The 25,955-nt window shown below is 44.4% G+C and overlaps 1 protein-coding gene across 1 annotated transcript in view; it reads right to left on the bottom strand.

Moving 5' to 3' along the window:
• The window catches only part of LOC141139840 (probable cation-transporting ATPase 13A4), a 149,873-nt gene that overhangs the window by 110,840 nt on the left and 13,078 nt on the right, over nucleotides 1-25,955 (bottom strand). Inside the window, exon 4 of the mRNA XM_073626364.1 lies at nucleotides 8,589-8,659. Within this exon, the coding sequence (XP_073482465.1) occupies nucleotides 8,589-8,659 (71 nt within the window). The remainder of the gene's footprint in view (nucleotides 1-8,588; nucleotides 8,660-25,955) is intronic.

Below are 25,955 nucleotides of genomic sequence, written 5' to 3'. Positions count from 1 at the left end.
TCCTCCCTTCACGCAGATACGACGGTCCAAATTCCTACGGTGACTGGTGTAGTGGAGAAACCCCTCTGTGTCCACGAATATAAACTTAACCGCTTGCCGACTGCCGCACACAGAAATACGTCGGCAGAATGGCACAGGCAGGCGAATGGGCATACAGGTATGTTCCTTTAAATTTGCCGCCTATTGGGCGCGCCTGCCACATGCCACGGGAGCATGCCCATGGGTCCCAGGAACTCGATGTTCGCCGGCAGCCCACAATTGCGGTATGAAGAGGTAGAACGGGGAGATGCCTATATAAACAAGGAATTTCCCCATTCTGCCTAGTGACAAGACAGAGATCTACTGCTCCCTGTCATCGGGAGCAGTGATTGCAGTAATCGCTGTAATGTCCCAGCCCATCCCCTCCACAGTTAGAATCACTCCCTAGGACAAACTTAACCCCTTGATCGCCCCCTAGTGTTTAACCACTTCCCTACCAGTGCCATTTACACAATGGTCCCAAAATAGTGTCAAAAGTGTCCGATGTGTCCGCCATAATACATAATACAATAAAAATCGTAGATCACCGCCATTACTATTAAAAAAAATTAATAATAAAAATGCCATAAAACTATCCCCTATTTTGTAGACACTATAACTTTTGTGCAAACCAATCAATATACGCTTATTGTGATTTTTTTTTTTTACCAAAAATATGTAGAAGAATACTGTATATGTCGGCCTAAACTGAGGAAAAAAACATTTTTTTATATATTTTTGGGGAATATTTATTATAGCAAAAAGTAAAAAATATTGCTTTTTTCTCAAAATAGTCTCTCTTTTTTTGTTTATAGCGCAAAAAATAAAAACCGCAGAGGTGATCAAATATCATAAAAAGAAAGCTCTATTTGTGTGCTTAATTCCCAAAAAAATGCTCTGGTCAGGAACGGGGTAAAATCTTCCGGGGCTGAAGTGGTTAATATGGAAGGGGTGGACCCCAACGACCAGTTGTTGGCGCCCTACCTAGTTGCCCGTAAGACCAGACGCTGGTACAAAAAAAGTGTCTGTATACTTATTTCAATTGGCTCTGCTGAATGCTTATGTGCTATACAAAGCTTCAGGACGAACTGGATCCTTCCTTAAATTCCAGGAAGAGATCATCACAGCCCTTCTGTTTCCAGACAGTGCTGTGGCCCAACTTCCCAATCCAAATGCAGTAAGCCGGCTGCATGAGAGGCATTTTCTGTATGTCCTCCCTGGTACCCCTACCCAACGAGCCCCCCAAAGAAAATGTCGTGTCTGTAGAAAGCGTGGATATAGGCGTGACAAACGCTATTATTGTCCCTCCTGTCTTGACCATCCTGGTCTTTGCATTGGTGAATGTTTTGAACGCTACCACACACTAGTGGACTATTAGCGTAGGGTACAGCACTGTACAGACTAGGAGACACTTTCACGGGGTCTCTAAAGATGCCATTGCATTTTGGGACGCCCGAACCTGTAACCGAACCATTACAACCATTGCAGTTACAAGTAAAAGTGTACAAAAAAAAAGTAAAAGAAAATATATATTAAATAAAAAAAACAAAAACAGTTGTCGTTTTATTGTTCTCTTTCTCTCTATTCCCTCTCTCTCTCTATTGTTCTGCTCTTTTTTACTGTATTCTTCAAAGCAATGTTTTATTGTTACTATGTTTTATCATGTTTGCTTTTCAGGTATGTAATTCTTTTATACTTTACTGTTTACTGTGTTTTATTGTTAACCATTTTATTTTGTTTTCAGGTATGCCATTCAGCTGCAGCACTGATTTATTCATCTTGACAGCAACAGCGTGTCAGGTCACCTTGAGGTTAGGTGACAGATGCACACCGTTGGGATCAGGAGTGCACTGCAAGGTAGTGGACCCTACAGCTGACTGCTGCGGATGGGAGTCAGGGTGGTAAGGAAGGTAGGGCCGGTGGAACACCAACACGGATCCCACCGGGGTTAGAGCATAAGCTTCCCTGGGGCGCGGAGTCTAAGAGCCAGCAGGTGTTCACCAGAGCCTCTAGTGGTGAGGATGGACTGGGCTGCAACTGGCTTCAGGTCGCGACCCTCAGGGTCCCTCAGCTCACACCCACAGTAGGCAACAGGAAGATAGGGATAGTAAGGGATTAAGCCAAGGTCGGGGCCACAAGCCTGTAAGGACAACAGAGTTCAAGCCAAGGTTCAGGGTCATAGGCAAACAGGTATGGTCAGGGACACGCCAAAGGTCAGGGTCACGAGCAGACAGGAATAGTTGAGAACACGCCAAGGCCGGTAACAGAAACAAATGTAGAGCATGCGGCAGGCAGGAAATAGAAAGTCAGAACACACAAAGGTTGATCAGCACTGCTGGCTTGCAGTGCACAGGTTAATATAGGGTTCCCTGATAGGGCCTGGGGTGGGGCCATGCTTAGAGGAGAGGTTATAAAACCAGCCAGATGTGTGTGGCTGGCCTCTTAGTCTGACCACATGAGGAGAAGGTAATCTGACAGAGAAAGATTACTGCATAACCATGACAGTACCCCCCCTCTTATGAGGCCTCCCCCTCCCCCCGCCTGGGCCCTGGCTTAAAGGGAAACTCCAGATGAAACCCCCTCAACAGATGAGGCGCAAAGATCTCAGATGCAGTGATCCAAGACCTCTCCTCAGGACCAAACCCTTCCCAATGTACGAGGTACTGAAGAATGCCTCTACGGCGCCGGGAATCCAGAATTTGACTAACCTCGTACTTAAGATTATCCTCAGAGACCAAAACCGAGGTAGGGAGAGGACGAGAGGACTTATTGAGGGCTAAAGGCTTCTTAGGAATGGGTAAGGGCATAAGAAGACCATCAGGAGTCTGAGCAGGGTCCCCCAGACCCTTAAAGATGATCTGGATATCCAGTACAGGATTCTCAGACTGGGCAGAAGACAGTGGATCCCTGAGACCAGGTTGGTTAGAAAGTGATGTGTCACAGAAGTCAAGCTGGATAGCTTCACTGGGCATAGGCTGAACTGGTGCAGAGGCCGACTGAACAGCATTGCCAGGTGCAGCGACCACCAGAATCGCATCATAGGGCGTAGCAACTGTGGAACTGGTGGACGAGTCAGCCTGGGTGTGCATCCAAGGGGGTCCAGGAACAGGCAAATTAAACGGCCATGCAAACTGGAGTGAATAATCGGCTCAAGTTCACAGGTGGTCTGCTCATCCAGAGTGCCACACGACCCAGAGAGTACCTCAGCTCGACTATTGCAGGAGACATTCCAGAAATCGATATATGCAGCGGGAAGAGCAGAAGATACTGGGATGGTGGCAACAGGAAGTTTCTCTTTTGGGGTAACCTTGAGTAGGCAGGAAGAGGAACAGGATGAATACCAAGCCAGGATCTGTCCAGTAGTTCAGTCAACGTGTGGAGAATGGAACCGTAACCAAGGAAAACCTAATATGATAGGAGATGAAGCCTTAGATAAGACAAGGAAGGGTATCCACTCCTGGTGGAGTGTCCCTACCGACATCTTAACAAGGAGGGTCTGGAAGCGGATAGGGCCCCCTGGGAGAACAGTGGCATCAATCGCCAAGACCACCAATGGCGTTGAAAGGGGCAAAAGGGTAAGTCTCATGGAAGATGCAGTTTCCCAATCCATGAAATTGCCAGCGGCTTTGGAATCCAGATGTGCCGAGACCGAACGAGAGGAAGCGCCGACATGAAGGAACACAGAAAGAAGAAGACGAGAAGGTGAAGGTGATATTTCAGGGTCTAATACTCCACCTTCCAGATGTATTAGCCCCAAGCGTTTTTCCAGACGAAGAGAACAAGTGTCACCAAAATGACCTTTGGCCCCACAATAGAGGCACAGGCCCAGAGTTCTGCGCCTAGCGCGTTCTTCGGGGGAAAATTTGGTCCAGCCCAGCTGCATAGGTTCCTCAGCAGGCAGGGGGTGCTCCTTGGATCGAAGAGAAGGGACTGGGAGCTCAAAATGAATGGTGCTTTGGCTAAGGAAGCCCCTGCAGGCCTTGGAGTCCCCAGAGAAATGGGACGGAGCTGGCAGTAATAATGAATGTGTGGCTGCGACTGGTGCGATAGGTGCAGCAGCAGATAGCAGTTGAGGTTGTTGAACCAGGGGTCCTAATGAGACCTGTTCAAAACGGAATGCCAAATCCTGAAGGAATCACATCACCTGGGTCTGATGCGATTCCTGGGTCTCAAGTCTGCGAACTAAGCCCTGCCACGGATCATCTGCAAGTAGCGGCACATCAGCCGGGTCCATGGCTGATAAAACTGTCAGGTCACCTTGATGTTACGTGACAGATGCACACAGCTGGGATCAGGAGTGCACCGCAAGTTAGTGGACCCTACGGCTGACTGCTGCGGATGGGAGTCAGGGTGGTAAGAAAGGCAGGGCCGCTGGAACACCAACACGGATCCCACCGGGGTTAGAGCGTAAGATTCCCTGGGGCGCGGAGTCTAAGAGCCAGCAGGTGTTCACCAGAGCCTCTAGTGGCGAGGATGGACTGGGCTGCAACTGGCTCCAGGTCGCGACCCCCAGGGTCCCCCAGCTCACACGCACAGTAGGCAACAGGAGGATAGGGATAGTAAGGGATTAAGCCAAGGTCGGGGCCACAAGCAGACAAGGACAACAGAGTTTAAGCAAAGGTTCAGGGTCACAGGCAAACAGGGATAGTCGGGGACACGCCAAAGGTCAGGGTCACGAGCAGACAGGAATAGTTGAGAACACGCCAACGTCGGTAACAGAAACAAGAGTAGAGCACACGGCAGGCAGGAAACAGGAAGCCAGAACACACAAAGGTTGATCAGCACTGCTGGCTTGCAGTGCACAGGTTAATATAGGGTTCCCTGATGGCCATGCTTAGAGGAGAGGTTATAAAACCAGCCAGGTGTGAGTGGCTGGCCTCTTGAGGAGAAGGTAAGCTGACAGAGAAAGATTACTGCACAACAGCGTTTGTTCCCACGATACGTAAATCAGCGACTCCAACGCTGTAGCAGGTGATTTCACCATCACAATTAAAAAAAAAAGCATGGGGGCAGGGGTAGAGGGACGATTTGCCCCTAGCATTAGGGGCGGATTGCCCCCATGCTTCGGCATATATTTTTTACTATGTTTTATTTTTACTGTTTTATTGTATTTGCTTTGCAGGTATGGTAAGTCTTATTTTTATACTGTACTGTTACTTTGTTTTATTGTTAACCATCATTTGCTTAGCAGGTACGCCATTCAGCTGCAGCACTGATTTATTTATCTTGACAGCAACAGCGTTTGCTCCCACGATACGTAAAGCCGTGACTCCAGCACTGTCGGAGGTGATTTCATCACCACAGTTTGCTTAGCAGGTACGCCATTCAGCTTCAGCACTGGTTTATTTATCTTGATAGCAACAGCGTTTGCTCCCACGATACGTAAAGCCGTGACTCCAGCACTGTCGGAGGTGATTTCACCACCACAGTTAAAAAAAGAGCATATATGCCGAAGCATGGGGGCAGGGGTGGAGGAGCGATTTACTCCTAACATTAGGGGCGGATTGCCCCCATGCTTTGGCATATATTTTTTTTAGGCACAGATTGCTTTAAAAAATGTTTTATTGTATTTGCTTTGCAGGTATGGTATGTCTTACTGTTATACTGTAATGTTACTTTGTTTTATTGTTAACCATCATTTGCTTAGCAGGTACGCCATTCAGCTGCAGCACTGATTTATTTATCTTGACAGCAACAGCGTTTGCTCCCACGATACGTAAATCAGTGACTCCAGCGCTGTAGGAGGTGATTGTATGCCCATCATTAGAAGTGGGTGGATGAAGGGAGGTATTCTAATGGTGGGCATACCCACCGATCAATCTCTTTTTTTCGTTCAGCCCACAGGCTGCATGAAAAAAAGAACATTACAATGTATGCCCAACAAGGACCAGCAACATACTGGTATGTTGCTGGACTTTGAGTGGTTATACCAGAATGATGCCTGCAGGTTTAGGTATCATCTTGGTATCATTCTTTTCAGCCAGCAGTCGGCTTTCATGTAATAGCAATCCTAGCAGCTGATTAGCCTTTAGACTGCTTTTACAAGCAGTGGGAGGGAACTCCCCCCCCATCTTCCATGGTTTTTTGGGCTCTCCTGTCCTAACAGGGAACCCGAGAATGCAGCCAGTGGTTCCGCCAGCTGACCATAGAGCTGATCAGAGACCAGAACAGCTCCAATCATCTCTATGGCCTAAGAAACCAGAAGCTATGAGCATTTCATGACTTAGGTTTCGCCGGATATAAATAGCGCCATTGGGAAATTGGCAAAGCATTTTATCACACCGATCTTGGTGTGGTCAGATGCTTTGAGGGCAGAGGAGAGATCTAGGGTCTAATAGACCCTAATTTTTTTTTTTAAAAAGTACCTGTCACTACCTATTGCTATCATAGGGGATATTTACATTCCCTGAGATAACAATAAAAATGATACAATAAAAAAAAATGAAAGGAACAGTTTAAAAATATAATAATAAAAAAAAAGCACCCCTTTCCTCCCGTGCTCATGCGCAAAGGTGAACGCAAGCGTCGGTCTGGTGTCCTATGTAAACAGCAATTGCGCCATGCATGTGAGGTATCACCCTGAAGGTCAGATCGACGGCAGTAATTTTAGCAGTAGACCTACTCTCTAAATCTAAAATGGTAACCTGTAAAGGCTTTTAAAAATGTATGTAGTTTGTCACCGCTGCACGTTTGTGCACAATTTTAAAGCATGTCGTGTTTGGTAACCATGTAATCGGCATAAGATCATCTTTTTTATTCCATCAAACATTTGGGCAATATAGTGTGTTTTAGTGCATTAAAATTTAAAAATGTGTGTTTTTTCCAAAAAAATTACTTTTGAAAAATCGCTGCGCAAATACCGTGTGAAAAAAAAATTGCAACACCCACCATTTTAATTTGTAGGGCCTTTGCTTTAAAAAAATATATAATGTTTGGGGGTTCAAAGTAATTTTCTTGCAAAAAAAATAATATTTTTTCATGTAAACAAAAAGTATCAGAAAGGGCTTTGTCTTCAAGTGGTTAGAAGAGTGGGTAAGCATAAGTTTCTTTCTAAATGTTGGGCATAAAATGCCAGGACAGTTCAAACATGTCCTTGATGACGCCCTGTGGGAGGGTGAAACGCTGTCGCTATTTCCGGTATCACTGACGTCACTTCCGGTCCTGTGGAACGCACGCCAGGAATGGCATTTTTATACCCACAGCTCCATTTTGAGGCTTGTTTTTATCTTACTTGTTGTAAGTACCTACTCCCTTCTTTAATAAAACCTTTTTAATAGTACTTCACTATCAGTTTCCTTCTATTTTTACTTCTGGGTACCTGCTGTGTTCTGGCTGAGAAGCTCTTCAAAGGATTTCCGGACCTGAAGGCATATCATCTTATCCGCCATCCCAGGATTCTTTACCAAGCTTTAAATGACCCACCAGACTGAAAAGCTAGGGGTCGTTGTAATCTGGTGAGTGGGGATACATATGGGGGTAATGCACACCTGAATTTCTCTGAAGCACTTTATATTTACTTCACTGTGGATTGGAGCACCTTTAGTCAATTTATTTGGACTTTATTTCCACTTATTGTATTTTGGACTTTCTTTCAAATTTTCACTTATTGTGTTTGCAAGCGCTATATTTTTTTTTTATATATCATTGCAGAGTGTTACCCAATAATGTTCCTTTGGCATTGACACGTGCTTTTCAACCTTGAAGTTCCTCAGTCACTTCCCTGCATTAAAATAAAATAAAAAAACACAACCTAATCTACTCACCCAAGTCCCTATACACTTACCCAACAGAGTCCTGGCTGCAGCACAGCTCCTCTCACTTACATAGGCTTACTGGTACAATGTATGCTTATGGACACACAACCCGACTTGGGAGAGTGTCCGTATGGGTGCTCCCTTAGCACCTGGCTTGCTGAGGGGGCACCCAGAAGAGAATAGAGCAGACAGCATCAGAAAATGAGGTAAGAGACCACTCTGTGCAACATCATTGCACAAAGCAGGTAAGTATAACATTTTTTTATTTTAATTTTGAAAAAATAATAATAATAATAATGTTTAATATAACTTAAAGACCATACAATGTGCAAAGGACATAATGTCTTCAACTTTGACTTGCTTTTTAGTTTTTTTTTAGCATTAACTTGCTTCTAACTTAAACTGAGTTGATTCTGAGTTAATTTCGACCTGCTTTTGCATTCATATTGACTGGATAAGAAAACAGTTCAGTTAAAACCAGAAACATTTGTGTTTATTTTCTAAAGGCATATACAGAAGGCTATTCATTTTACAAAGGAAGTTGCGCTTTGCAAGGGAATTTTTCCAAGAGCTTGGTGAATGTGGTGAAATTTTGCTTTGCAAAGAATACCCAATTATGTGCAAGAAAAATAAAATAAAACATTTTTGCTTGCACGTGATTGGATGATGGAAATCAGCACAGCTTCACAGCATTTACTAAGCTATGGGAAAATTTGCTTCCCTTGCAAAGTGAACAGTCTATTTGCCTTTAGTAAATCAACTCCATTGAATCTCATGGAGAGGCGGGATGTGTTCTTCACATGTTCTTTAACTTACCCAATTTTCTGAAATTCCTTTTTGTAGGTGTCCCATACATATCGAATCTTCTGTACTCTAATGAATTTTACCTTTAGAGAGATATTTTCATTTTAGCATTAAAGCACTTGCACAAAAACAGGACAAAAAATAACTGATCCAAATTACTATAATGTATAGTGTATGGGTAGGTGTAGTATCCATGGATATTTATATCCATGACATATATTAATCGTCTAACATGTTATGTCACATGTTGAGTTGGTAAAATGGCTAGTTTCTGTACAAGGTGTATCAGTACTCTGTTCTACAGAGGGTAATAAAACGCTCTATCATAGCTTAGTAATATGTAGATTGTACAATGTACAATATAACACTGACCTATTGGGTTTTGTAAAGTTTCCAGTAACTTACCTCATTGGTCAGTGTAGTGGTATTTTGATATTACCCATATATTTCATAACATTGATAATAATTAAACCTGCCTTACCATAACTATTATGATGATGATTATTATTTTACTTAAAAGATTAATATAGAATATATACACTAGGAAATATTTTGCTATTAGTATTGTGTAATGTATTGCACTGAAAAAAGTAATAAGAAGTAGGTCAGTTTAAACATTTCAGCCACGGAAAGTTTTACCCCCTTAATGACCAGGCCATTTTTTGCGAAATGGCACTGCGTTATTTTAACTGACAATTGCGTGGGAGTGCAACGCTGTACCCAAATAAAATTGATGTCCTTTTTTTTCCACAAATAGTGATTTTTTTTGGTGGTGGTCACCTCTGCGGTTTTTATTTTTTGCGGTATAATCAAAAAAAGACCGACAATTTTGAAAAAAAAAACAATATTTTTTACTTTCTGCTATAATACATATCCAAAAAAATGTAAAAGAACAAAATTCTTCATCAATTTAGGTGAATATGTATTCTTCTACATATTTTTGGGAAAAAAATTCCAATAAGCGGATATTGATCGGTTTGCGCAAGAGTCTACAAACTATGGGATAGATTTATGGACTTTTAATTTTTTTTTATTGTTTTTTTACTGATAATGGCGGCAATTAGTGATTATTAGCGGGACTGTAACGTTGCGGCGGACAAATCTGACCCTAAGAGACACTTTTTGGGGAACAGTGACAACAATACAGTGATCAATGCTAAAAAATGCACTGATCACTGTATGAATGACACTGGCAGGGAAGGGGTTACCATCAGGAGCGATCAAAGGGTTAAGTGTGTTCTCTGCAAGTGTTTTCTAACTGTGTGGGGGATGGACTGACAGGAAGAACACAGAGATCATTGTTCCTGATTACTAGGAACTAGGGACAAGCCGAAACCACCCCACCCCCCCGTTCGGTTTGCGGCAGAACATGCGAACAGACCAAAAATTTGTGCGAACACACGAACCCCATTAAAGTCTATGGGACTCGAACGTGCAAAGTCAAAAGTGCTAATTTTAAAGGCTAATATGCAAGTTATTGTCACAAAAAGTGTTTGGGGACCCAGGTCCTGCCCCAGGGGACATGAATGAATGCAATAAAAAGTTTTAAAAACAGCCGTTTTTTCAGGAGCAGTGATTTTATTAATGCTTAAAGTGAAACAATAAAAGTGTAATATTCCTTTAAATATCGTGCCTGGGGGGTATCTATAGTATGCCTGTAAAGTGGCGTATTTTTCCCGTGTTTTGAACAGTCCCTGCACAAAATTACGTTTCTAAAGGAAAAAAAGTCATTTAAAACTACTTGCGGCTGTAATGTAATGTTGCCCCCCCCCCCAGCCCATTACCAGGCCCTTTGGGTCTGGTATGGATATTAAGGGGAACCCCGCACCCAAATTTTAAAAAAGGCTTGAGGCCCCCAGGCCCTATATACTCTGAACAGCAGTATACAGGCGGTCCCCGGGTTACAAACAAGATAGGGACTGTAGGTTTTTTGTTAAGTTGAATTTGTTTGTAATTTGGAACAGGTACATTTTTTAAGTGTAGCTCCAGCCCAAAAATCTATTTTTAAGCTTTTTGGATAATATAGGGCAGTGTTATCACCTGTAACATTTTTTGCTGTCTGTGCCCCTGTTCAGAAGATTTCACCTCACTTTCTGTTCCAATGACAGTTGGATTTTTAAAATTTTGGGTTATTAGGGAAACAAGGATTGGTGATAAAGCATCAGTGGAGACACCTTTTTCCCATATTAACTCTTACAGGAGAGAATTTTCCTTCCTAGGGGTAGATTTCCTCTCACTTCCTGTTGTCTCCCTCCGTTTGTAAGTTGGAGTCGTTTGTAAGTCGGATGTTTGAAAATAGGGGACCGCCTGTATATACTATACGGCCTATACTCTGCGGAAAATTGGGCTTTAGGTGTTGGTGGTACCAGAATACTCTAAGCCCTCACAGTTACTCTTGGTGGGCGCTGGAACTGGCCCTGCTGCGAAATATTATATCAAGAATTGTAATTACATGCCCCTGTTAAACAGGGGCAGAAATATTAGGCCTTAGGCAGTGGTGGTGGTGGTGGCACAACACTGTAAAGCCTCACGGATACGCTTGTTGAGCGCAGGAACGGGCCCTGCTGTGAAATATTAGATCAAAAATTGTAATTACAATACACTGCAGCTGTAGTGCAGTTGTTACTACTTTTCTGGTGGTGTACACAGTACACAATACAGTGTAGTGCGGTGTTGCAAAACAAAATATACATCATGTCCAGAAGGCCACCAAGGAGAGGCAGATGCTCACAGGCCACTAAAAGAGGGCAAGCAGGCTCTGTGTCTACAGTCAACAGTGCTGGTCATGGACATGATGCATCCTCTGCCGGTGGCCGTGGGGCACACTTGTCCTTTTTTCTGCTGCTGGCCGTGTTATTGATCCAGAACATGCAGAAGAGTTGGTGGAATGGATAACAAAGACGTCCTCATCCTCCTCATCCTCTGTCACCCAGGCTCAGATTAGTTTTCCTTCCTATGCAGCTGCCAAAGCGGCCTATTCCACCGGCTCCTTGTCCACAGTCACTCCTTCTGTAGCCCAACCATCATGCACGGAGGAGTCCCCCGAACTATTCGACCACAGTGTCGGGTACATGCTGCTGGAGGATGCACAGCGATTTGAAGGCTCCGATGTTGGTTCCCAGGTTGAGGAAGGGAGTAACGTGAGCCTAGAGAGAGGGGGTGCCCAAGAAGGACAAGAAACTGGCAGTCATGTTCCTCCAGCTGCAGCCTTGTGCCAAGTTTGCTCCAGTGACGAGGAGGGAGGGGATGATGAGGTCACTGACTCTACTTGTGTGCCTGATAGAATAGAGGAGGAGGAGGAGGCACAACTCCAATGAGGCAGGATGTCCTCTAGGGGGCAGCTTAAGGACAGCCACCCTACTGCATCATACCGCAGAGCTCCACAGGTGCAGGGCACTGCTGACTCTGATTTTGAAAAGTTCATTGGTGTGGGCCTTTTTGGACACGTGTGGAGCAGATCGCACCATTGCTGTTTGCAACCTATGTCTGAAGCGGATCAAGCATGGCCACAACAGCAGCCGCTTGGGCACCACGTGCTTGACCAGACATATGATGACCTCCCATGCAGTCTTTTCCCGTATACTATATTTGAGATTTAATATCTCTCAGATATGATTTGGGTTAAATAGGAGTTCTTTGACCATGAGTGAAAGCTTTAACACAATAACAACATTTATTGGTGAATAGTTGAAAGTCTAATACACAACTATCTATCTATAGCTTGATGAAGGAGCGTGGCTGTCTCGACATCTCAGCCTGTACGCTCGTGAAACCGGTCGCTTGCCAGTGACATCATCACCCTCCGCCTGCATGACATCTGCGCCTCAGACCTCGCTCTGCATCCAGCTCCACTGCGGCCGGCCTTTTTCCATTCTAAAGCAGTTCTCTGGACCCAGCAGCATATCTGATAACCATCCCCACGTTTGGGACTACCCTTTACTCAAGGCTTATCTATCACTTCCAAAATGTGAGTTGCCTGTACACATTATTCTGGGATTAAATTGTTTTTACTTCTACACCTAGAAGCACCACTTTCCTTGTGTTTTACATGTCCAATCCCTATACTTTGCATAAGTCAGCCCCATTTAATGCATATCCTTGTGATTATTCTGAACAGGAGCTTAACTTGAATTTTCCTAGGAAGTTAAGTATTGATTACGAGTTGGCCTCCCTTCATTGCATATCCCAGCATGGGATCCTTTGAAGTGAGTATGTGTAAAACAATGAGGTTTGGATCCCATTGTTTGTATACACAAGCCTAGGCACCGACTTGTCTGGTCTACCAGAGATTTCTGTGAAGATAATATGTTCCGCCCTACATAGATAAAAGCTAAATTAAATATATTCATTAAATATAAATAAATTAAATATAAATTAAATATATTCATATTTACAATATCCATTGGCAACAGCACTTGAAAAACTCACATCAAAGAAAAAGGCGGACTTCTCCTTGCTCCTCATCTAGGATCTCCAACCCTACTCCAGTCCTCTCAAAAACCTGCACTGAGAGGAATGAAGGTATAGCAATAGGTGTCCCAAGTACTTGCAGGCAATCTGCTAGCAGTACACCACCATTTGATTTTAGCAGGCAAATTTCCCTACCCCAGTTGCTAAACCGTAAAAAGAAATTCGGTCCCAGACATCCACATGCTCAGTCTGAATGCTAGCTTGAATGCCAGCTTGGCCAAATTGCTAGCACTGCAACTACTGTCTTTTCAGCTGGTAGACTCTGCCCCCTTTCGTGAATTTGTGGAATGTGCTGTACCTCAGTTGCAGGTTCCAAACGCCATTTATTTTCATGGAAGGCCATTCCAGCTAGGGTGCCCACGTGTCCCGGATTGCCCGGGATTGTCCCTTATTTCTGATTTTTGTCCCGTGTCCCAGGCACCTTCATTCCGGGACAATACAGTGTCCCGGAATGAAAAAAAAAAAACACACCGCCAGGCTCCAGTCTGACTCCGTCACCCTTATAAACATTTACACACCGCCGCCACCCTTATAAACATTATACACTGTGTAACACACACATCATATGCCTAACTAGGGCCGCCCCGCATCTAGCAACCAGTGTTGTCAGCTGACACCGTCACGGGGCAGTCAGTGTAGTGGGCACCCGCACCCTACGGGCTACAGCTGAGCAGCACGCCTCCGAGAGATAGAGAGAGCAGCCACCATCCAGGCAGCCACAGACACCACACTGACACCAGAGAGAGACACACATAATGCCTGTGTCCAGTCAGTGCCGCCGTCCCGGGGCTGCCGCCGACTACTCCAGCAGCCGCTGCAGCAGCAGCACATTCCCAGCAGCCAGCAGCGCAGCCCGACTCTGAGCTGCCCGACTTTTCCACAGTTCAACTTCTGTCCTGAGCTGAGCCTCGTCCGAGTCCTCCCTCCCACCCACGAGGTCTGCGAGTTTGCTGCATGCCATTGACAAACTTTCAGGTTAGTGACACTTCTTTGGTACAGTGAGCATGCTCCCCCTCCATTCTGCTGCTGTTCCCCACTCTCCCTCCGTTCTGCTGCTGTCCCCCACTCCTCCTCCATTCTGCTGCTGTCCCCCTCCAGTTTTCCTCTGTGTCCCACTCCGTTCTAATGCTGTCCTTCTCCGTTCTTCCTCCGTGTCTCCCTCCGTCCTGCTGTCCCCCTCCGTCCTGCTGTCCCCCTCCGTTCTTCCTCCATGTCCCCCTCCATTCTGCTGTCCCCCTCCGTTCTTCCTCCATGTCTCCCTCCGTTCTGCTGTCCCCCTCCGTCCTGCAGTCCCCCTCTGTCCTGCTGTCCCCTTCTGTTCTTCCTCCGTGTCCCCCTCCATTCTGCTGTCCCCCTCCGTTCTTCCTCCGTGTCCCCCTCCGTTCTGCTGCTGTCCCCCTCTGTTCTGCTGTCCCCCTCCATTCTGCTGTCCCCCTCCAGTTTTCCTCCGTGTCCCCCTCCGTTCTTTCTCTGTGTCACCCTCAATTTTGCTATCCCCCTCCGTTCTTCCTCCATGCCCCCCCCCCGTTCTGCTGTCCCGCACCGTTCTGCTGCTGTCCCCCTCCGTTCTTCCTCTGTGTCCCCCTCCGTTCTGCTGCTGTCCCCCTCCGTTCTTCCACCATGTCCCCCTCCATTCTGCTAGCCCATACCACCTGATTAAAATGGTTACCACTGTTTGCTTTTTTTTCCAAACATTTTGCAAAAAAAAAGTATCAAAAACCATCTTTTTGGGGCGGGTGTCGGGGGGGGGGTGTCCCTGAATGGCAGCTTGGAAATGTGGTCACCCTAATTCCAGCTCTCTACTGGCATGTGGAAGGCAATGTTTTTGTATTGTTGGACAGGGCAGTCAGCAGTAAGGTGTATATTACCGCAGACTCATGGTATAGCAGGCATGGGCAGGGATGTTACCTTTCCTTCACGGCGCACTGGGTAACTCTGCTGGCAGCTGGGAAAGATGCAGGACAGGGTTCAGTATTGTTGGAACTTGTTCCGTCACCACGCCTCCAAAATGCTAGCAGTGATTCTGCCACAGCTCTCTCCTCCACCCCCTCCTCTTCTTCCTCTATGGCCTCTTCTGCAGATTTGTTCTCTGAACCAGCAGTGCTCCGTAAGCGCTCAAGGGGCTATGCAAGCACTCAGGCAAAAAGATGCCATGCGATGCATGAGTTACATGGGGGAGAGATTCTGTCAGTTCTGCAGGGGCAGGATCAGAGGTGGTTGACGCCACGCCAGCTTCAGCCAGGAATGGTTGTATGCGACAATGGCACTAACCTTCTTTCCGCCCTCCGACAGGGACACTTGACCCATGTTCCATGTTTGGCACGCATCCTGAATTTGGTGGTGCAGCGGTTCTTGAGCAGGTACCCAGGCTTACAAGATCTCCTGAGGCAGGCCAGAAAAGTCTGTGGTCATTTCCAACGGTCATACAATGCCAGTGCTTGGCTGGCTGACATTCAAAGGGAATGCAACTTGCCCACAAACCGCCTCATTTGTGACATGTCCACAAGGTGGAAGTCAGCATTGGCAATGCTGCAGCTGCTGTACACACAGTAGAGGGCCATCAATGAGCACCTGTTTGAGTATGGCACCAGGACAGGGTCAGGGGGGCTTGGCTTCTTTTCGCCACGCCAGTGGCTACTGATCAAGGATGCGTCCTGTCACCATTTGATGAGGCCACGAGGATGGTGAGCAGCGACAATGCATGCATCAGTAATACTGTCCCTCTTGTCTTCCTGTTGGAGCACACGCTTCATGGAATAATGAACAGGGCACTTGAGGCAGAACAGTGTGAGGAAGAGGAGGACTTCCTTACTTCTCAAGGCCCCCTTTACCCAGATATTATTCCTGCAGGCCCACCAAACACACAGGAAGAAGAAGAGGAGGAGGGGGAGGATTGTGTCAGCATGGACGTGAAGGATAACACTCAGCAGCAGTCTTCAAGGGATGGTTTTTAGTCCCCAGAAACCCAAGGAGTTGTACGTGGCTGGGAGGAGGTTGTTACGGAGCACACACTTCATGGAATAATGAACAGGGCACTTGAGGCAGAACAGTGTGAGGAAGAGGAGGACTTCCTTACCTCTCAAGGCCCCCTTTACACAGATATTATCCCTGCAGGCCCACCAAACACACAGGAAGAAGAAGAGTAGGAGGGGGAGGATTGTGTCAGCATGGACGTGGAGGATAACACTCAGCAGCAGTCTTCAAGGGATGGTTTTTAGTCCCCAGAAACCCAAGGAGTTGTATGTGGCTGGGAGGAGGTTGTTACGGATCATGTGATCCTTAGTGACCCAGAGGACTCAGAATCGAATGCCTCTGCAAACTTTCGCAGGCTTTGCAGAATCAGGGAGGCCATGCAGCGTAAGGGCCCTAGGATTCGTGGTATCAAAGAGAAGGAATCATTACTGGCTGGCAACCCTTCTTGATCCACGTTACAAGGGTAAGGTTGCAGAACTCATGCTGCCTTCGCAGAGGGAGCAGAGGATGAAACATCTTCAGGAGTAATGAAGAAAGGTTTGTGCAATGCATTTCCAGACCCTGTGAGGTTACAATTTCCTGGTGCTGGACAACGTGTTGCTGAGGCTTCTGTCAGGTCACCTGAAGCCAGGTGACAGATGCACACCGTTGGGGTTTGGAGTGCACCGCAAAGGTAGTGGACCCTACGGCTGACTGCTGCATATGGGAGTCTAGGTGGTTATGAAAGGCGGGTCCACTAGAATACCAACACAGGTCCCACAGGGGCTAGAGCGTAAGATTTTCCAGGGCGCAGAGTCTAAGAGCCAGCAGGTGTTCACCAGAGCCTCTAGTGGTGAGGATGGACTGGGCTGCAACTGGCTCCAGGTCGCGACCCCCAGGGTCTCCCAGCTCACATCCACAGTAGGCTACAGGAGGACAGAGATAGTAAGGGAATAAGCCAAAGGTTGGGGCGACTAGCAGATAAGGATAAACATAGAACACGCCAAAGGTCAGGGTCACAAGCAGGCAGGGATAGTCGAGAACAAGCCAAGATCGGTAACTGGAATCAGATGTAGAAGACACAGCAAGATGCACACGGAAGCTAAACACACAAAGGTTGATCAGCAAGGTAGGCTTGCAGTGCACAGGTTAATATAGAGTTTCCTGATAGGGGCTGGGGTGGAGCCATGCTTTGAGGAGAGATTATTTAAGTAGCCAGGTGAGAGTGGCTGGCCTCTAAAGGTGAACACATGGAGGAGAGATAAGCTGACAGACAAAGATTACTGCATAACCATGACAGCTTCGTTCAGTCACAGGAAGAGCAGTGGAGAAGGTGACCTGCTGACCGATGCCTTTAGACAATTTTTCAGTCCTCAGCGTCAAGGTCTGATCGGTTCAAGCAACCATCACCTGTGTCTGCATTACATGGTGCAGGAATATCTAGGGACAAGAGCAGACTTGGAGACCTTTCCAACAGGGCATCCACTGGGTTACTGGGTCTTGCGGATGGACCACTGGCCAGAACTAGCTCAATATGCAATAGATCTACTGGCCTGTCCTGCATCCAGCGTTCTTTCTGAACGCACATTCAGTGCTGCTGGAGGGTTTGTAACGAATCATAGAGTGTGCCTGTCCACAGACTCCCATGATAGGCTCACATTCATAAATATTATTCAGTCTTGGATCAGCAGCAGCTATCAAGCACCTGATGCTGATGTAACTGATTGATTTTTCTATGGATGTGGGATCACTTGAAGACTGCCTATGCTGAGTGACTATCCTATTCCTCCTCAATCTTGATCATGCTAGCTTCCAACAATATTTTTGGTTTAGGGCACCACCACCACTGCCTAAGGTCCAATTTTTCTGTCCCTGTTTAACAGGGGCATGTAATTACAATTTCTGATCTAATATTTCACAGCAGGGCCCGTTCCTGTGCCCAACAAGAGTATCTGTGAGGGTTACAGTGTTGTGGCACCACCACCACCAAAGGCCCAATTTTTCTACCCCTGTCCCAGCAGCAGAAAAAAAGGACAAACGCGCCCCACAGCCACCTGCAGAAGATGCGCCATGTCCATGACCAGCACCGTGGACTGTAGACACAGAGCCTGCTTGCCCTCTTTTAGTGGCCTGTGAGCGTCTGCCTCTCCTTGGTGGCCTTCCGGACATGATGGGGATTTTGTTTTGCAACACCACACTACACTGTATTATGTACTGTGTACAACACCAGAAAAGTAGCAGCAACTGCACTATGGGTGCACGGTATTGTGTACACCACCAGAAGTCTAATAGCAACTATGGGTGCACTGTATGTATTGTGTACTGTGTACACCACCAGAAAAGTAGTAGCAACTGCACTATGGGTGCACGGTATTCTTTACACCACCAGAAGTCTAATAGCAACTATGGGTGCACTGTATGTATTGTGTACTGTGTACACCACCAGAAAAGTAGTAGCAACTGCACTATGGGTGCACGGTACTGTGTACACCACCAGAAGTCTAATAGCAACTATGGGTGCACTGTATGTATTGTGTACTGTGTACACCACCAGAAAAGTGGTAGCAACTGCACTATGGGTGCACGGTACTGTGTACACCACCAGAAGTCTAATAGCAACTATGGGTGCACTGTATGTATTGTGTACTGTCTACACCACCAGAAAAGTGGTAGCAACTGCACTATGGGTGCACAGTATTGTGTACACTGCCAGAAGTCTAATAGCAACTATGGGTGCACTGTATGTATTGTGTACTGTGTAGACATGTGCACAGTCAAAAAATGTGTTCATTTTCATTTTCGTTTCATTGGTTTATTTTTATTTTTTCGTTTTTCAGGTCATTCGTTATGATTGCAATTCGTAAATTCGTACATTCGTAAATTCGTACATTCGTAAATTCATACATTCGTGAATTCGTACATTTGTACATTCGTGAATTCGTACAAGACTATCTGTATATATGTATTAAATACACTGTAGCTAACTGAATCACCTGCCTGCCAGAAGTTTATTAGAAACAGTACACCAGGAACGGCCTGCAGTGAGATATAGCTAAACAGCTAAACTGTATGCAGTGGATATATATATATATATATATATATATATATATATATATATATATATATATGAGACTATCTGTATATATATATATTAAATACACTGCAGCTAACTGAATCACCTGCCTGCCAGAAGTTTATTAGAAACAGTACACCAGGAACGGCTTGCAGTGAGAAATAGCTAAACTGTATGCAGTGGCTATATATATGACTATCTGTATATATATATATATATATATATATATATATATATATATATATATATATATATATATATATATATATATATATGAAATACACTGCAGCTAACGGAATCATCTGCCTGCCTGAAGTATATTAGAAACAGCACACCAGGAACGGACTGCAGCTAAACTGGATACAGTGGATATATACTGTATATATATATATACAAGACTGTCTGTGTGTATATATATATATATATATATATATATATATATATATATATTAAATACACTGCAGCTAACTGAATAATCTGCCTGCCTGCCTGCTTGCTAAATCTAAATGATACTCTCTCTCCGTCCACGCCAACAACACACTACAGGAGGCCGACGTGCAGGCAGCCTTATATAGTGTGGGGCATGGACTTAGTCCCCCTGAGCCATGATTGGCCAAAGGCACCCTATATCCTTTCCTGTTGTGCTTGTGCCCAGCTAGCCATATAAACCTGTATCATTTGGAAACGGCTTCAAATCCTTCATTATTTCTACTTCATTAGGTTGAGTTGGGTAAGTGTGATATGGTAAGGCCTTTATTAACTCAAGCAGTGCATACCAGCATTATTGTGCATTGTTCTAAGATCAGCCAAATGGAAGAGCTGGTGCAACTCACATGGAGAGCAACTTTATGCTTCTCTTTGCATCGTACATGGAAATATGTGTGTAGTAAGTATAAGGTGTAAGTGTAATAAGGAAATAAGTGTGTAAATCTGACTGCTTGGTAAGAAATGTATGTCAATTGATGTAAACACATGTAAACTCATGGTGTTTTTAGTGGGGATTACCAGTGTCTTGAACCCCTCTAATATTTACTATCAATCATCTCTACACTCCCTTATTATGCTCACCTTTCATATCTATTGAGCCTATCTTAAATGGATCTGCATTCATAGGTTTCCTTCCTATTAGGAAAGTCATAAAAGCTATATGGTAGATATATACGTTACTGGATGTTCATGCAAGTACACATACACATTAAAAGGGAAGTCATCAAGAATGATAGAATTGGCAGACTCTTCCTATGATAATTCTATTCAAAAGGCCAATGCAAACTGTAATGAGAAAAATGTTAATTGGACAAATGGGCAATTGTTTATTTTCATAAGAAATAAGGGTTATAAACACTATATCTGGCCTTAATTTTTTTTTCAGTAACCGCAGGTAGGGTCTTTTCATCTTGTTTAACAAGCTTGCATTCTAAACCTGTCTGTGCAATACTTATAATTACATTCAGTTATTAGTCATCAATGCTATGTACACCAACTTGTGTGAGAAGGCATTTAGCTGCATAAACAGTGTAGTTCTCCTGCATTTTATCTGTCCCAATAGTCATAGTGCCCAGTGTCAGTATCCTGATAACTGAAAAAATACCTTCTTTTATTTGTACTTGTATCCTGACATAAAGGAACATGGGAGGAAAAAGATCAGGAACTTGAAAATGAAGGAGGGATGGTTTACATTGTATTTGTGTCTTTTCTTGTGCATAACTGTGTGCAGTTTGTTTTTCTACAATGTTTCCAATATCTCGTTACACCTGAGACAAGGCTTCATAACTATATACTGTATTGGATTTAATGTTTTGGCTGGTTCTGCAATTTGAGCAGCTAGAATGAAAGGAAAAGGAGGGAAAACAGTTTTAAGCCCCTCTTTCATCATGGGTTTGCGGCAGCGGGGTTTCTAGTATCCCCTCGGGTTTGAAAAATGCGGGAGGGTTTCCGATTGACCCCCTGATTGCTGCAGAGGTCAGCTGACCACTGTATCTGGGCAGTTTAGGGGTACCTGTGAGGAAAATTTCAAATAAAAAGGGGGGTTCCGAGCCCCATATTTTCAGTCGCCTCAGTAGCATCAAGCTATGCTGTTCCCTTCCTCCCTCCCTTCAGTCACGACTATTTTATTATGTGGCAGTGTCACCTTATTTAAGGGGGACAGTTTACATATTTTAAACAATCAAATTTATTTATTAATAAAAGTGTTGGTGTTATTTGAAGGGTGTGTTTGAGTTATGGGTTGATTCCCCTCTTCTTTTGATGAGTTGTAGTGGCTGAGCTGTTTACGTGTTTTTAAATGGAAATAAAAGTCTATTTTATTTATTAAAGCCAATAATAATAAAGGCTGCTTCCATAATTTTATCCAAAAGAAGCATGATTGTGTTTATTGTTTATCTAAATTCCTGCTGCCTGCTATCCCATATTTTCAGCACTGCTTATTTTCACAACAAATTGACAAATAAAACTAGGAATATACTGTACATTGTGTTGTGGCTGACCACACTTTTCTGATTCATTTTGCTTGTTTTATTGTTACAACAAGAGTTCCTGCTAGAAATAAGACCAATATATGAGGTCATGGTTAAGCAGAGTGTTATGATACTAAATATTCATTTTTGTCCACGATAGTAAGAAACAGTTGAAAATGGCTAGGAAGCTTTAGATTATTCTTTATATCAGTTATTTGACAATGTTAAGTAACCATCAAATAATGGTATTCTATACTGTAATCGTTTTTTAATTGTATCCTAATAACAATGAAGAATGGGGGAAGCACATGGGGAGAACTCTATAGCAGCTTTGGAATCTTTCTTTACAAAGTACTGCATTTGTTGCTGAGATAGATAAATAGAAACTAAAGTGATGTAAGCTTGTGTCAGTACATGCAAAAGCATATAAATTGGCATACAGAAACACATAAAAACTATGGTTGTTATCTACCAGCACCACATAATATGTTGGCACTTGATAAGCAAAGAATAATATTTTATCTTGCTAGATACCCCAGCTGAATATTCTAGTTAATAATTCTCACACTGATTTTATTGTATATTGTAATAAAGAGTACCTGGCTAATATGGGAACAATCTGGGCAGTCATCCTTCTACAGTGTTGCATTCCTCTGCCAAGTCAATCTAGTTTGTCTTGCTGGCAAACAAAGAACTTCTTAGTACCTGTTCATACCATGCCAAGATTTCCCATTAGGTTAAGCCAGGTTACAGCCCAATATCCATCCACTTGACACAATTATACTTATCAGAATGTTTGAGATTGTCATAAAAGCTTTTGTTGAACTCCTATCTTAGAAAAACAATCATGATCTTTACCTTGGTATTGAGAAAAAAGTTTTCTGGCATGTCCTTATGTTGCATACACTTGATACGAAATAGTAACAAATGCTTTTTGGCCCTTATCTACACAGATTTCTTGAACAAACAAGTTCATAAAACACCTCAGATTGGTAGTCGCTACACTACACTGCACAACTGTCTTCTGTGCAAGGGTGTTTCTAGGCTTTTGAAAGACCTAGGGCACCCTGAGGAGAGCAATGGTGCAAATGGTGGGCATGATTGTTTTAACAATGGGGGGACTTAAGCCTGTTACACACTACAGTGGCTCCGCTCAGGAGACGCTGTACCAACCATGTGAGGTTAGTTCAGCAATCGCCCCCGTTAAGTTGTTGTGTTCTGACAGGGGAATGGCCCCCCCCACCAGAACACTCCGATTAGCACTCTCTGCCATTGGCTGGGAGCGCTGATCAGGAGTCAGGAGTCTGCGGCTGGTTTTCCAGAATACATTCCCACATACACACGGGCAGGATGTCGGTCGGTATTTTTTGTATCCGCAAAAGTCTCCCAACATTCTGGCTGTGTGTACCAGCTTAAAAGCGATATGGATAAAAAAAAAAAATCTAAGCCTACTCTGCTCTGGGTTAGGAGTAAGTAATGTACAGATTGTAGTGGACAGGAGTGCATATCGCAAAGAGTGCAGGGGCCAAGGATAAGTAATACACAGAGTACATGAGTCAGGAGTATGTAACACACATAATGCGGAGGTCCGGTCCGGAGTAAGCAACACACATAGTGCAGAGATCAGGAGTAGGTAACCCACAGAGTTCAGGGGACGGCAGTTTGTAATGTACAGTGTTCAAGGGTAAGTAACTTGCAGTGTGTAGGGGACAGGAGTAAGAAATGCAGCAACTAAACTAAGAAGCATGGAGGAAAGTGTAGCTGAACTAACTTTATTTTGCCTTGAGAAGATATGATTAGGGGGGATACGATCACCATGTATAAATACACAAATTGTTATATACAGTGAAATTGAAGGAAAGTTATTGACTTTAACTTCATTGCAAAGGAGAAGGGGGCACTCATTGTATCTGGAAGAAAATATGTTTAATCTGCATAAACAGAAATGCCACTTTACAGTAAGTGCTGTGAAAATGTGGAATAGGCTTCCTTAGAAATGATTTAAAGGCAGCTTAGTAACTTGTTTAAAAAAGCTGGATGCATACCTAAATGCTTACAATATAACTGGATATTAGAATTCATGATAATAACACCAGAGATTCAGTAGTGTATTTAGGTTTTGTGCTGCCCTAGGCCTGACTAAACTCGTGCACCCCCTAATTTAAATATGACCCACCCCTTCCTGTCAAGGGCACACCCCTTGCTGTTTAAGACCTGCCCTGAAATTTTCGAGTGGAGGGCAATGGATTCCCTTAATTTGCATAGATTTCCTCTCACTTCCTGTTTGGCTATGGGGCAGGAAGTGAAGGGAAATCTCTGCAATGGGACAGGGTTGGTAAAAAATAAACTGACAGGGGCTATAACCCTCTCTTATTCTATCCAAAATGAAAAAAAAAAGTGTTGCCTATAGTTCTACTTTACGCACAAATTTCAGATAATTTTATGGAGAGGACTAAGAATATATAACCATGCCAATGGTGCAGCAGAAAACATATAGCACAGTGAGTAAGGTTTGTGTTCCAAGATGATAGAACAGTCAAAATTATAAGCGGCGCCCCCTCCCCCCACACACACAGTTGCGGAATGCTGGCTGCCTGCATACCGGAAGCAGTGCGGCCGCTTTATGGGGGCGCTGGACTAATTTGTCTCTCAGCCCAGTCCACCCCATAAGACTGGCGCTACACTAACAGTGTAGCGCAAGCCGGCGGGGAATCTTTCCGTGCTGCGCTCCCCCCCCCCTGCAAAGTGCTGCTCTAGGCCTGAGCCTTGTCGGCCTAGGCCAGGATACAGCCTTGCAGAGATTGTTGATCCAGGCAATATTCAATTGCCTTAGAGAATCAGAAAGAAGTTTCTTTTCCCCTGTTGGAGCAAATTGGATCATGCTTTATAAGGGTTTCTCAGTCTTTCTCTAGATTAACTGTTGGTACTGTTTATGGAGGTTTTCTATTTATTCTCTATGCAACAAAGAGATACGCCTTTCCTTTCAACAACTATTGAACTAAAACTTTTTATTGGGTTCTTGGAGGGAGCAGAACCCGGCCAGATGCCAACACACACACTACTCCCACTCCCCACAAACTCTTCTCCCGTATAGATCATATTCTCATTAATGTTAGCACCTCCCAGCTTGTCCTGACCTCGACCATTGCACCTCGTTCTTGGTCTGACCATAATGCGGTCATCACCTCTTTTTCCTCGTTAGTCCCTAGACCTAACTACTGAACCTGGACTATCAATGACAGCCTGTTAGCCAATCCAACCTACCACCAAGACACTGAAAGCGCCATTGAAGTCTACCTGGCTAACATAACAACACACCAGATGTTTCCCTTTTAACTTTGTGGGAGGCCCATAAACCTGTGATTAGAGGGGCAAGTATCAGCAGAGCATTACATATCTGTAAGCAGAAACGTCTCCAACATAAACGAATAGAAGAAGCCTTTTACAAAGCCTCCACGGAGTTCCAAACCTCACCCACTCAATCGAATAAAAGCTCTTATGAAAAATTGCGCCTAGAACTCGATCTCTTCCTGACAGAGTCGGCAGAAAAACACCTCCGCAGATCGCAACACACTCTTTACATTTAAGCAAACAATCCAGACACATTCCTACGCCCTAGCACTCCGCAAAGCTGACTATACCCCTAAGCCTACTTGTCTAAAGCTGACTAAGGACTCCTACTCCAATAATCCCATTAAACTTCTAGGAGAATTCCGTAGACATCTTTCAACATTATATAAAGATTCCACCGCACTTAACCAACCCCAACTGGACGACCTCCTCTCCTCTATCCGACTTCCACCACTCTCCTCAGCCCACCGAGAAACCTTAGAAAAACCAATCACGACAGAAGAAATTATATTAGCTATAAAAATCATGCAAACGACCAGCCCAGATGGATTCTCAGCAACTTACTACAAGAAATTTGCTGCCTTCCTTACCACTCATTTATTAGAGGCATACAACTTACTTCTCTTGGGCCATGCCTTCTCCATGATCCCTAAACCCAACACTGATGACACAACTTGGTCCAACTACAGGCTGATATCCATACTCAACCTAGACATCAAGCTCCTGGCTAAAGTGTTTGCATCTTGACTTAACTTCATTGGCACTCTTATTCACAAAGACCAAATAGGATTCCTCCCCTCCCGCCAAGTAGGAGACAATATCAGATCAGCTACGCTTCTAGCCTATACCGCCCGCACGTGCCACATCCTCTCATGCTTAATTTCTCTAGATATATGCAAAGCGTCTTGGCCATACCTCCATTCCATCCTACAGCGCTGGGGGTTTGGCTCACACTTTTTTTAATGGTTCTTGACCCTATACCAAAACCCCAAAGCATATGTATCCTATTCGCTCAGACCCTTTCTCCATTGAGCGTGGCACTCGCCAAGGTTGTCCTCTTTCCCCACTGCTTTTTGC

This window comes from Aquarana catesbeiana, linkage group LG04 (genome assembly GCF_042186555.1).
Source record: "Aquarana catesbeiana isolate 2022-GZ linkage group LG04, ASM4218655v1, whole genome shotgun sequence".
Lineage (NCBI taxonomy): Eukaryota > Metazoa > Chordata > Amphibia > Anura > Ranidae > Aquarana > Aquarana catesbeiana.
The sequence above is the reverse complement of the archived record's forward strand: the minus strand, read 5'-3'. Positions and strand labels throughout refer to the sequence as shown.